Consider the following 12,038-nt stretch of genomic DNA (forward strand, 5'->3'; position numbering starts at 1 on the left):
GGGAATTCTGGGGACCTGGTAAGACACAAGGCATATTGCAGTGTGCTTTAAGGATACACACAATCCCAGTCATACAATGAGGTCTGTATGAGACAGTGATTCACTCTGACCTGATTAGCTCCATGCTAACACACACACACGCGCACACACACGCGCACACACACACACACACACACACACACACACACAGACACACACACACACACACACACACACACACACACACACACACACACACACACACACACACACACACACACACACACACACACACACACACACACACACACCTATTAGAAAGCAGGTCATCTGTCTTTTCCTTATAATTTCAGTACATCATAAAATACATCCCTCATTCCTCAGCTTTATCAAGGACGTGGTCAAAAAGGAAATACAGGGTGCAGAAATAAAAAAAAGACTAATGATATTGATATCTCTGTGATGCTTGTTTAGAGGACTACAGCTCAAGCTCAAACATGTAATGGGTGGGGGCAATGACAAACATTTTTTTTGTGTTTCGTCCAACAGTAATGAGAGCCAGCGCAGCATCTGATTCTTCAGCTTGGGTGTCATTTAGTGCCACTTTATCAGGCCAAACAGGGACATGACTGGGAGGAAATGTATTGACATGTATTGGAAAATGCTTTGCTTCTGCTGGACCTCAATCACCAGGGAATGCAAGGTCAGCTGGTGAACAGTGGCCATGGTGCTGGTACGGGTTTATTGTTTTTTTAAAGATTTTTATTTTATTTATAGGACAGATTAAGTCCGGAAAGTGGGAGAGAGAGGGGTAATGACATGCAGCAAAGGGCTGCAGGTCGGAACCGAACCCGTGGCTACTGCGACAAGGACTGAGCCACTGTACATGGGTATTCAGGCGCCCCACAGGTTTATTGTTTTGTCTAATTGCTAATTGTCTGACTTGCTTTCATGCCATCTTCAATTGTAATCATTCGATTGCCACAATAATACTGTAAGGGCAGTGAGGAAATCACATTTCACCCTGCACATTTCTGGTTGCTTGTAAGGTTAATTGTAGATCAAGGAATTTTAAAATACCCCACTATTGCACTCACTGCAATCAATACTAGTCAAGAACAGCATCGGGTAAATGTCTAAAATAAAAATATGTGCAATTCAGCATGATACTCAGTATGGGCAATATATGCAATTTAGATAAAAAAATGATTTCAAAATCAGTGTGACGTGTATTTTTCAAACAAAAAACAGGTTGGCTTGTCTTCTGCTAAATCTTCAATCTTGACTAAATCACTGCATAAACAAATTCATTCTACAAACACACATTTCTGTCTGGAACAGAGACACACCAAAAATAATGTACAAAATAACCTTTAGGGTGTTTTTTTGAACTTATTGATCTAAGTGCCAAACTATTTAATTTTACCTTAAATCATTAAAAATAAAATACTTAAAATACACTTCAATTACAGCCTGCAAACTACAATTTATGTTTAGCAAAGATGCACTATTGTTATCAAAGAACAACGCTGTGCTTTGTTAATTCACGTCAACATATATATTCAATGATTTTTGTCTTTGTCTTTAACTTTGTTTCAGTTTTGTTCTATCCAAGATGAAGTTACTTCTGGTCAGATAACAAGACTAGAAGCAGACACCTTGCAAGTTTAAAGCCTTGTTGGCCCAAGATATGCTTGAACGTGTGTGTGTGTGTGTGTGTGTGTGTGTGTGTGTGTTGTGTGAGAAACAGAACGAAAGAAAGACAGAAGGCAAAAAGACCAGCAGACAGACTGACACACCCAGAAAGACATAGACAGAAAGAGAGCTAGAAATGTGAATGACAACTGTGTGAGCGGGTTTAACAGAAAGAGAGATGGAGATTATGTATTAATGTGTGACAGAATGTGTTTTGCCAATCCCCACCCCCCACACATCTCCCAGGCAAACCGCTATAATCCCAGTGGGGCAGGTCAGCGACCGGCCGACCTCCACATCCCCCTCTGCGAGAGGGTCAAAGATCAACCAATGAGAAACGTCAGTCGACGCAAACAGCTTCCTTTTACTATGAGTGGCGCTTTCCTTAGCAGCACTATTAGAAATGAACTCACAGTAGCTGGATTTACATCTGAATCAAGATGTCTACATCCATTTTTAAAGTAAAGCTACGGTGAAAGAAACGCAGAGAGGAACATGGGCAGCCAGGCCAAAATGAAGGAAGGATTTAAAGAAACAAACATGTCAGCATTCAGTAGAAAACATTACATCATCATAAATGCAGCTTCAATAGCCATGTAGTATATTTTATAATACAATATAAATAAGTTAGCTTGGCTTTAGGGTCATGAAACACTTGGCAGTGCAGGGTGCCTGTAGTTTCAGGCGAGATCAACCTGAGGGAGACAGATCAGTGTGGCCTAATTTCGAGGCAGCAAACTTTCTGTAGATGAAGTGGTTACACCTCGGATAGCAATATATAAATTCATTCAAGCAATACATTTTAAGAATTTAATTCTTTTAAGAATACAAATTTTATGTTCTATATTTTCATACTGCTCAGGCTGTGCTTATTTTATGTCATTTGCCACAAACCAAAAATATTTAAGCTTTCCCAAATTATGGCAGAGATAGGATTACTTTTTCCACTCTGAAGTTTAAAAAATAAATAAATAAATAAAAAACAGCAACGCACACTAAATGCAAAACCTCTTTTGGTTTCCATTTCATCTACCATTTGATCTTATTTGGAGCACACAGCAAACCATGCTCTGGCAGTGAAGCTACACAGGAGGCTGACAGACAGTTTTTGCCTGTAGGTGGATGAATCAAAGCAGCAGGAAGTGTAGTGGGAAGAAAACCTGACCCACCTGTGTTATGACCGTGGCTGCCGGCGCTGGTCTGCTGAAGCCACTCCTCAGTCTGGCAGATTTGGTCCCTGGTCCCAGTGGTGCCGCTCCTGTGGGACTCAGGCATCAGAGGGGGAATGGGCTTCCACAGAGGCTTTGCCTGGAGCTGGGCCTCAGAGTCGCTCTTCTCCTGGTCATCCATCGGAGTTTCCGACACGGTCTCATCTGGAGCAGAGGTCTGGAGCTGGGCTTGATCAGAGGACTGGTCTGCTCTTCGGGGCTCCTCCTGTTGTGGATGCTGGCTGTCTGAAAGGAGCTGGCCTTCCTCCATCACTGTCTGACCACCACTCTGTGGGACCAAAATCAGACATGAAAACATGAGCTACAGAAAAAGGAGGACACAAATCAACAAATAAAAGTGTAAAAAGGACGATTGTTATGTCATAGCATTTCTTTTGTAGAATAATAAGACATGTGAAATATGGTGCAGTCTATGTGTTGCTTTTAATCAAATAATCTCAGTGTCCCTGGGTCAAATCTGTGAGTAGGGAGGGAAGCAGCAGACTTGCTGTCTGCCACAGTGAATGCTTTCTGAATACTACCACTGGAAGGTGCCAAAGTCAGAAATGTTCAAATTCAATACATAGTGGCTTTAAGAAACAATCTAGTTGTAAGGACTGATACATAAAACACACTCACCACAAAATCTCCTAAATTAAACTTGATGAGGAATGAGGAAAGAGTGCCCATCATAAATACAATTAGTCGCCACCCCTTGCTGAAAAAACAAACCACTCATTGGGATAAATGAGGGGTCACAGTAGGTGACAGAGAGAATGTGTGTGTGTGTGTGTGTGTGTGTGTGTGTGTGTGTGTGTGTGTGTGTGTGTGTGTGTGTGCGTGTGATTTCATGTCTCCAGAGCACCCAGAGATTGTGTAGGGGGACATTAACCTTGTCGCACAAAGCCACCCTTCAGCAGATAAGTGACTCCACACCAACTTCAGCGTGCGCACATACATCTGTCTTTGTGAGTGTGTTGTGGGTTAGCGTGTGTGTGTGCGTGCGTGTGTGTGTGTGTGTGTGTGTCTAGCTGTGTCTCTTGACCAGACCTCCTCTCTCTCTGAAGTCCCCAATCTTTTCTCCTCTTCCACCCACCAATTTATCCTAATTTTCTCTCTGTGCCTGTGTCTGTCTCTCTCACTCCTCGAATCCCCGCACCCTTGAAGATAAATAAATGACTCCACCGTTCAGGCACATTACAGCACATAACCACCGGACAAGTGGGCCACTTGGACACAAATACACTGTGCATACCATGGCATAATCCAATGACCATAAAATAGCTTAACAGTTTGTTACACATGCTCAGCAAACCCATATGTGCAGTACAACACAAACAAACCATTACAGCCGATGAACACAAACACTTTCTATCTCAACCAGTGGATCATGCTCTTGGGGAAAAGATTGGGGGAGGGGGAGAAAGGTACCTACTTCATTAAAATCTAAAATGTTTTTATTACTATGGCAAGAAAAGAAACATTACACATTTTGACTGTCCAGTGCACAAGTAAAAGGAAGCATCAGGGAATGTCACCATTCAGATAGCATATGCAATGATAGGTCAGTCAATTTGTCAACCAACTATTCCTGCCTCATTTTTTATTGGGAATTGGTGAGTGGCGGACCAGCCATTCATTTCCACTGATTGCTCAATAAAACAGCGAGTATGATTTCATCTGTTACTTTACCTAGTGTGACTAAAGTGAAAGTGGTTAAAGTTGGGTTGTTTCATGTGTTAATTGAGAGCACAGTGTCTGGTAAAATAGGAAAGAAACACTCAGATGGTGCCTTCTCAATTATTCCACATGTATTAAGTGGGATATACTGTGCACCCGTCAGCATCAAATTGGAGTTTATCTCCATTGACACACAGAAAGTAAAATCTGTGCATTACATGATTGTAACTGTTCAAATGACTTGATCAGGTGGGGGTCGACTTACGGATTAACATAGAGCAAGTGCGTTTTCCACAATCTTACAGTGAAGGGAGTGAAACTGGACAATAACAACTAGGGTTCATCTTTTTTTCTAGTACCTCCAGTCTGCGCAGACAGTGAGAGCTCTTCCTCCTAGTTGACTTCTGGACCTTCACCATGCCGCCAAGAGTGGCCTGCTGCACCACACGGTCCTACCAGCAGACTCCTGTAACCTGCAACAACACCCCACATGAGCCAAGGACTACACTTAATGAATTACCACTGTCTGCTGGATGTACTTCTAAAATATAAAATGCTTGTTTATTTCTGAGCCTGAGCTTAGTTTTTATATTTTATTATATAAGAATTACAGAGGCTTCTCATGTCTCATCTTTGCTCCGTTTTCTTATCTATTGTTTGCTCTGTTGGCGTATGGATTTACACCTAATAGCTATCTGTTACCTGCAACAACTAAACTTTTCTGTGTGTGTGTACATTACATGCAGCTGCACTACAACATTACTGTTACGTAAACATTTAAGAGAAGAGGATAAAACAATGGTTACATATGGCATTATTGGAGCCCCACATTTCAATATAATAAAAGCAATGGAAATGCTAACAGACATCTGTTAATTCTCTTAATGTAATATGCCAATATGCCAAATGTATATGAAGCAGTTAAAACTAATTGCTCCTTGACCAACTACATCATTAAAATACTCCTTACATATCAACACATCAATAATAATGATTCAATAATAGAATAGCTTAACACAACACTGTATCCACTCAGCATTATGAGTAGGGTGACCAGATTTCCCGGAACTAAAACCGGGACACTTTGCGCGTGACCGTAGTGCTCGTGCATGCACACACTTTTTAACGTTCACGAACATGTGCCAGCCCAGGTCAGACATAGACACAGACAGATTAGACACAATTTTGCCAACAACATGCAGGCCTACTGCTCACAACATAATGGGGTATCTCAGTTAATATTCATGAATTTTCTTGGTATGTAGCCTACATAGAGTCAGAAGACATTGAGTGAGTTTTGTGTGGGACCAACTTTATTTTTCAGAATTAAAGCATTCTTTTGGAAAATGCATCCACTGAACTTGTGAAAAAGTTTGTGAAAAGGTATTTTTCATTGCAAGGCACTAAACTAATTACTTGGAACTGCTGCCACAGGCTTGAACTAAAGTTATGGTAACACTTTACGGTAAGGGTACATGAATTATGAATTCATGCATGAATTCATTCGAGTTCATAGCCTCTCATTCATGACCTCATGCATGAACAACACATCAACTAAAGCATTAGGTAAGGTGGGTACATCATTATGCACAAGTTGTGTTCAAATCAGAATTTGCGCAGTGATGACCACATTATTTTGCAGAAAACTAAATAATCATGCTTAATAAATCATAATTCATAATGATGTGCCCACGTACCTAATGCTTTAGTTGTGTTGTTAATGTATGAGGTCACGAATTACTATGAACACGTCAATTCCTGATGATTGGGATATTAAGGAATGCACTAATACATAAATCATGAATTACATAATGCATTATAATACAATTAATTCATGCATGAATTCATGATAATTCATGTACCCTTAAAGTGTTACCAGCGTTATTCTAACCAACAACACAAACACATAAATGTAATCTCATTTGATAGAGCAGATAGCTTCCCTCTTGTAAACATTAATTCCGTATATTTGTTAGAGGAGTGAATTTGTTCCAAGAATCAATTTGTTGGCTGAAAGCCTACTGTGAAATTGCGCACGTGTCAGCTAAATTCACGCCACGCAACCAGCCTAACCGTTAAAACGAGACAGATAAGAAGGGGCATTGCAACAATGTTTACAAATATACATTGAAACACTAGCTGCACAGATTATGCAGACCGCTATGACACACACACCCCACACCCACACCCACCCACACACACACACACACACACACACACACACACACACACACACACACACACACACACACAACGTCTGGGGTTGTTGTTGTTCGGACAGACCTGCCCCCACTGCTAAAAAAAAAAAAAAAAAGGAAACACTGTTCTTCCACTACTGCTTGAAACTAACCATGTTAGAACCTGAATTTAACAGATCGGAAATGTTACCTAATTTAACTTTGCCCCCAGATTTTCCACATCTGTAAGCCATCCCAAAATAAGTATGTGTGTGATATGAAAGACCTTTGCATTTCAAAACATGCAGCTAACATAACAACTTTGTGTGTTTACCAGCTGTAAAGTACTTAGAACCCCCTGAACTGGATCTAAATATAAAAACAGAATTGAATATTTTTAAAAGGTCAGTAATGGTTTCCCAGAATGCTAAATATGCTGGTTACATTGCTGGCAGGACAATTAAACCCATGTTACCTGCATCATTACTCTGTATAAGGCACACTGTCCATTGTGCATTTAAAGAGATCTCTGGCCTTACTAAAATAAACACTAATGCTAATGTGTTTTTCCTAGAGGACCTTCCAGTCCTAGGATCACCGTTATATGTGGATGTGCATTAAAAACATTAATAACAAAACATTTGCAAATAAATACTGTTGTGGTCAACACACACGTTTTTTTTTTTTTAAACCACTTTTCGTTATGTTGTATCTCTGACGTATTAAAATTACTTACTGGGACAATTTTACAATCTTAATATGAAAAGTAGTCTATGAGCCCCCACTTATTAAACTTGTGTTAATCACTTTTGATAACCCCAACCTTCATCTAAAAAAAAAATGTGTGCTTTATTTTATTATATTTTAATTATATTACAGCATCAAGGGTAAAACAACATTCGTTGCTGCCCTCTAGTGGCTGTTTAAGTTACAACAATTTGGTCCAACTCAGCCACATGCACCTGACACCACACCAGTGCTCAGTTCTACTGATTCAGTATAACATGCTTTAGCTGCTCTATGGCTATGGAACAGCCTCACTGTTCTCTAATGTGTTATCCTTTGTCATACCTACTAGCTACAGAAGGCCAGCATTAGCTGCCACCAAGGTTAGTGGACCAACTGATAAATCTAGACATCAGGAAAAAACATTTGACAGTGGATAAAATGATTCCCCAAGAGTAAAATGGTGGCTTAATTAGATGAGCCTTAAGGGACAGGTGCCTTTTGGGGTATGACATGCAAAGGTGTCACAGACACAAGCAAACAGCAGGACAACACCAAAGAACTGAGCAGATAATGGGAAAGGGAAAGCATTGATTTTTGATTAAAATAAGATAACATCTCTAGACATGGGGCCGACATACATTAGTTATTTTATGGTAAACTATTGTAAAGTAGTAAATACATAAACTAATAGCTAGAACTAATCATTGTGCCTTACAATTATGGGAACACTTGGATTCAAAAATAATATAAGAAAATCTGACAGAAACATAGTTGAAACTGAAAAATAGAGCCTGCGCCTACACCTAGTGAAGTTACATGACAACACCGACAGTGAAAAGTAAAGGGGTCGGTAACGTCACATGCTTGATGATACAGCCAATGTCATGTGCACGTGGAAAATCTCCACCCGAGTAGATCTGTAGTTCCACTTGATCTCCAGCAGAGGGAGACAAAGCTTGTGCTTAAAATGTTTTGCTAGTTGAAAAGTTTTGTAGTCTGCCGATGTCTCCAAAAGACAAGACGCACAGAGTACAGGGGAACACAGTGAAGGGGCCACAGAGGGGTTGCCCCAACGTATGTCTCAATACAAAGGATGTGATTTAGCGGTAATGTTTCACTAACGCATGCACATAGATTGAGTTCTGCCTGGTAATTAAAGCAGCTTAAGCAAAGAGGAGCAGGAGAGATGATTACATTTCAACACAGCAGCTACACAACTTCCCCAACCAAATTATCTGCCACAACAATGTCAACACGGAGCCACTGTGTACGTGACAAGACAAAGGTCAGATTGCTCTTATTGCCTTGTAATGGGAAATTAAAGTATTTATCACACAAAAGTATGGTCCTGAACAACGAGGTATCACTCTGATTATGGAGTTTTTACATTGAATAAAGAATAAAAAAAAAAAAAACATGTATAGTTTGTTCCTGAATTTTAAAAACTCATTTTTAGACCATTATAAGAACTCTGATTTTTCTTTCAAATGTAGGTTTGACACATGAAACAATATACTTTTAGTAGTGAGGATGAACCAATTCCGAACGATGTGCGATAACATGATAGCAGAGGCTACTTGTGATGGAGCGGTGACTTTACAGACACACACAACTGGAGTTGAGCGTCACATGGAGTAGAGCAGACAAGGGAATGTTCAAAACAAATGCGGGTAACCACAAACCACAATTTAAAATTCTGTGTCAAGGGTTAAAACATTGTAGAGATGCTACAGCTGGAGTCTGATTTGAGGACTTTTTCCTCAGCTCAGGTTAGCCTTGTTGAGGTTTAAAGATTAGATTAAAACATGTTTTTTTATTCTAACAAAATTAAGACCATGGATATTAATGCATTATGCACCAGGTTCTATTTATATCAGGAAGGGAGATTAACACTAGCCATTAACTAAAATGGGAAATTAGAACTCTGACCGGAAAGTCTGTCTACCCTACCAACTCCTTAAGTCAGGAAACCGCATTTAATGGTTCTATTTTTTATCTTACAAAATAAAGTTGATTTTTAATTGGTATAATACTCAAAAGGTGATGATACATTTGAAAATCAAGTGGACTCATCCCTGTTACCCCTCTCCACTCAATGCAAAAACCTCCCTGGGTAAAAAAAACCCAAAACATGTTAAACATGTTGGAGGGATTTTCCCTCCACTGTCTGAAGACTCTACATTGGTCTTATCTGTGAGCATGAGCTTGAGTGAAATTGACTATCTTATGCATTAGTGTGTTAGGGTGTTTCTCAGCATTTCACCTAATGCATGCTGGGTTACAATCTAGCACCCTGACATAGGAATAAGCAAGTACCTGAAATTAGGTAACGGAACACAAAACTCATGGTTCAGAGCGGATCACGGTTTCGAATCACGGATCGGATCAATTTTCCGATCAACACAAAAAAAGGGGGCTAAATGATTTATTAAAAATGTAATAACATTAACTTTCAACAATAATTACTTCTCTCCCCAGTAAATTGCAGTTAAACGACAAAAACTGATGAGAAAAGGGTATTTTACGTGGCCGGGTTGGTTCAGTGGTGGAGCAGGCGCACATGTACTGAGAGGTTTGTGCCTCGACGCGGAGGTCCAGGGTTCGGGTCCAACATTTGACGATTTCCTGCATGTCTTCCCCCTCTCTCTCTCCCCTTTCTCACCTAGCTGTCCTGTCAAAAATTAAAGGCGGAAAAGCCCCCCAAAAAAAGAAGGGAAAAAAGAAGAAAAAAAGGGTATTTTACAATAACTTTGAATGCACCATGAGGTTGACAACAGCAGTGACCAAGTGCTTGTTTGTGTCTTTTTGCTCTTAGCGTTAGCGGCAGACTGTTGTACATCCCGGTGTTGGAATCATCTACAGTGAAATACAGACACACTTTACACCGTTTACAGTTTAGGTGTCAACATTTTAACCGTGTTAAATCCAGCTACTAGCTAACATTACCCAATGCCAAGTGTAGCGGTGGTGTTTACTTGCATGACATGCAGAAATGCTTCTGTTGCCTGTAACGTCGGTTTCAGAGCATCAGAGAGCAGCGCAGACATTCGCACAGAAATGAGGCACCAAAATCCGCGTTAGATACCGCTCGTTAAGGCGCCGGTGCCATATAATCACCGGATTTTAACATGCACCGTTCACGTGATGTGAAGATCTCATTGCCTGTATTTTTTCACAGCAACCCTTCATAGAGATTCATCAACTTACTTTAAGTAACAGCGAGAGTAAAAATGCATTTCACCCACACTATTATTATGGTTAAACTTTGCAACTGATCTGTGGTTCACATGCATTCCAAACCGTGAGTGTTGATCCGTACGGACCATGAATCAACTATAGTCCGTTACACCACTACCTGAAATATAAATATATATTTTTTTATATTTGTATATACTTTGAAAATGAAAACCTGTAAATGAATATTTAGCAGAATTACATCGGGTTCTATCCAATATTTTCTATATTTCTAAGCTGATTTTCAATGTTTATTCTGATAAAATGTCACCCTCCAGGGCCCCCCTGACTGATTATTGGTCCCCCCCTACGACGTATCATCAGAGCAGCGCTATACAGGTCATGTGACATTCACGGAAATACTAAATAAGAGAATTCACTGTCAGGTGCAACAGAGGCTGACGCTTTGGCTACGTTGAACGCGTAATGTATGCGGCCTGTTCGCGGCCTGTTCATGGAATGTATCTTTAACTGGCTACACCTGCAGCACACATGCTGTGTACGTCACAGCCCGAGACGGTGAGCTTTTGCTTCGGGATTGTTGTTGTTTCTTCAGTTTTTTGGAGCCGGCACAGCGCTGTGAAACATAAATCTACTGTGAGCTGTTATCAGATGACGCAGGTGAAAACAGAAACTCTCAATTAAGACGTTTCCTGTATATTCCTGTTTGATTTAAAAGACATACATATAGACACTTTATAATCCATTTCTGTGTACACCTCGCGTACAAAATATAAATAGAAAACTGTCCTATTTTTTTACGCTTGTAGAGTGGCTCTCCGCGGCGCATACGCACCACTACACACTGCTCTCGTGTTTAATTGATAATAATAATAATAATAATAATAATAAGTTTGTTTTAGGCTATAAACATATTTTATTAAATAATTTTGGGTTTCATTAAACTCTAAATTTAAACTCTAAATTCATTCAAAATTGAGGCATTAGTCAAGTTAATTAAGTGTTTTTTCCCCTGTGAAGAAAGGCATACCATCTGTACTTGACAGCACCACTTGTGAATTTCATTCAATACCTATGAAATGAATGCCACAGATTGCTTTAAATCACTTGCACGTGCCATCTGTTTGTACGAGCGGTTCTTTCATGACGCCCAATGACTTTGTATGGGCAGAATAGAAAAGGTCTGTTACAATCACAACCAAAAAAGCAACTTTACTGCCTTTATTTACATCTACAGTACGATTTTAAATGGTAATCAATTGCTAGGTTTGTCTTAGGATTCTGAGTCTCATTTGAGTGTGCCGTGGCACCAAGGAGGTTGCAAATCCCAACCAAGACCAACAGCAGCCTAATTACTTTGTTGAGAAGTGTTTCA

At 39.9% G+C, this 12,038-nt stretch overlaps 1 protein-coding gene across 1 annotated transcript in view; it reads right to left on the reverse strand.

Annotated features, from left to right (window-relative positions):
• znf800b (zinc finger protein 800b) overlaps positions 1-12,038 on the reverse strand; it is a 34,509-nt gene that overhangs the window by 14,154 nt on the left and 8,317 nt on the right. The window contains exons 3-4 of the mRNA XM_039792430.1: positions 4,922-5,035; positions 2,844-3,171 (exon numbers count right to left, since the gene is read on the reverse strand). Coding sequence (XP_039648364.1) covers positions 2,844-3,171; positions 4,922-4,981 — 388 coding nt within the window. The 5' untranslated portion in view covers positions 4,982-5,035. The remainder of the gene's footprint in view (positions 1-2,843; positions 3,172-4,921; positions 5,036-12,038) is intronic.

Source organism: Perca fluviatilis, chromosome 23 (assembly GCF_010015445.1).
Source record: "Perca fluviatilis chromosome 23, GENO_Pfluv_1.0, whole genome shotgun sequence".
NCBI lineage: Eukaryota > Metazoa > Chordata > Actinopteri > Perciformes > Percidae > Perca > Perca fluviatilis.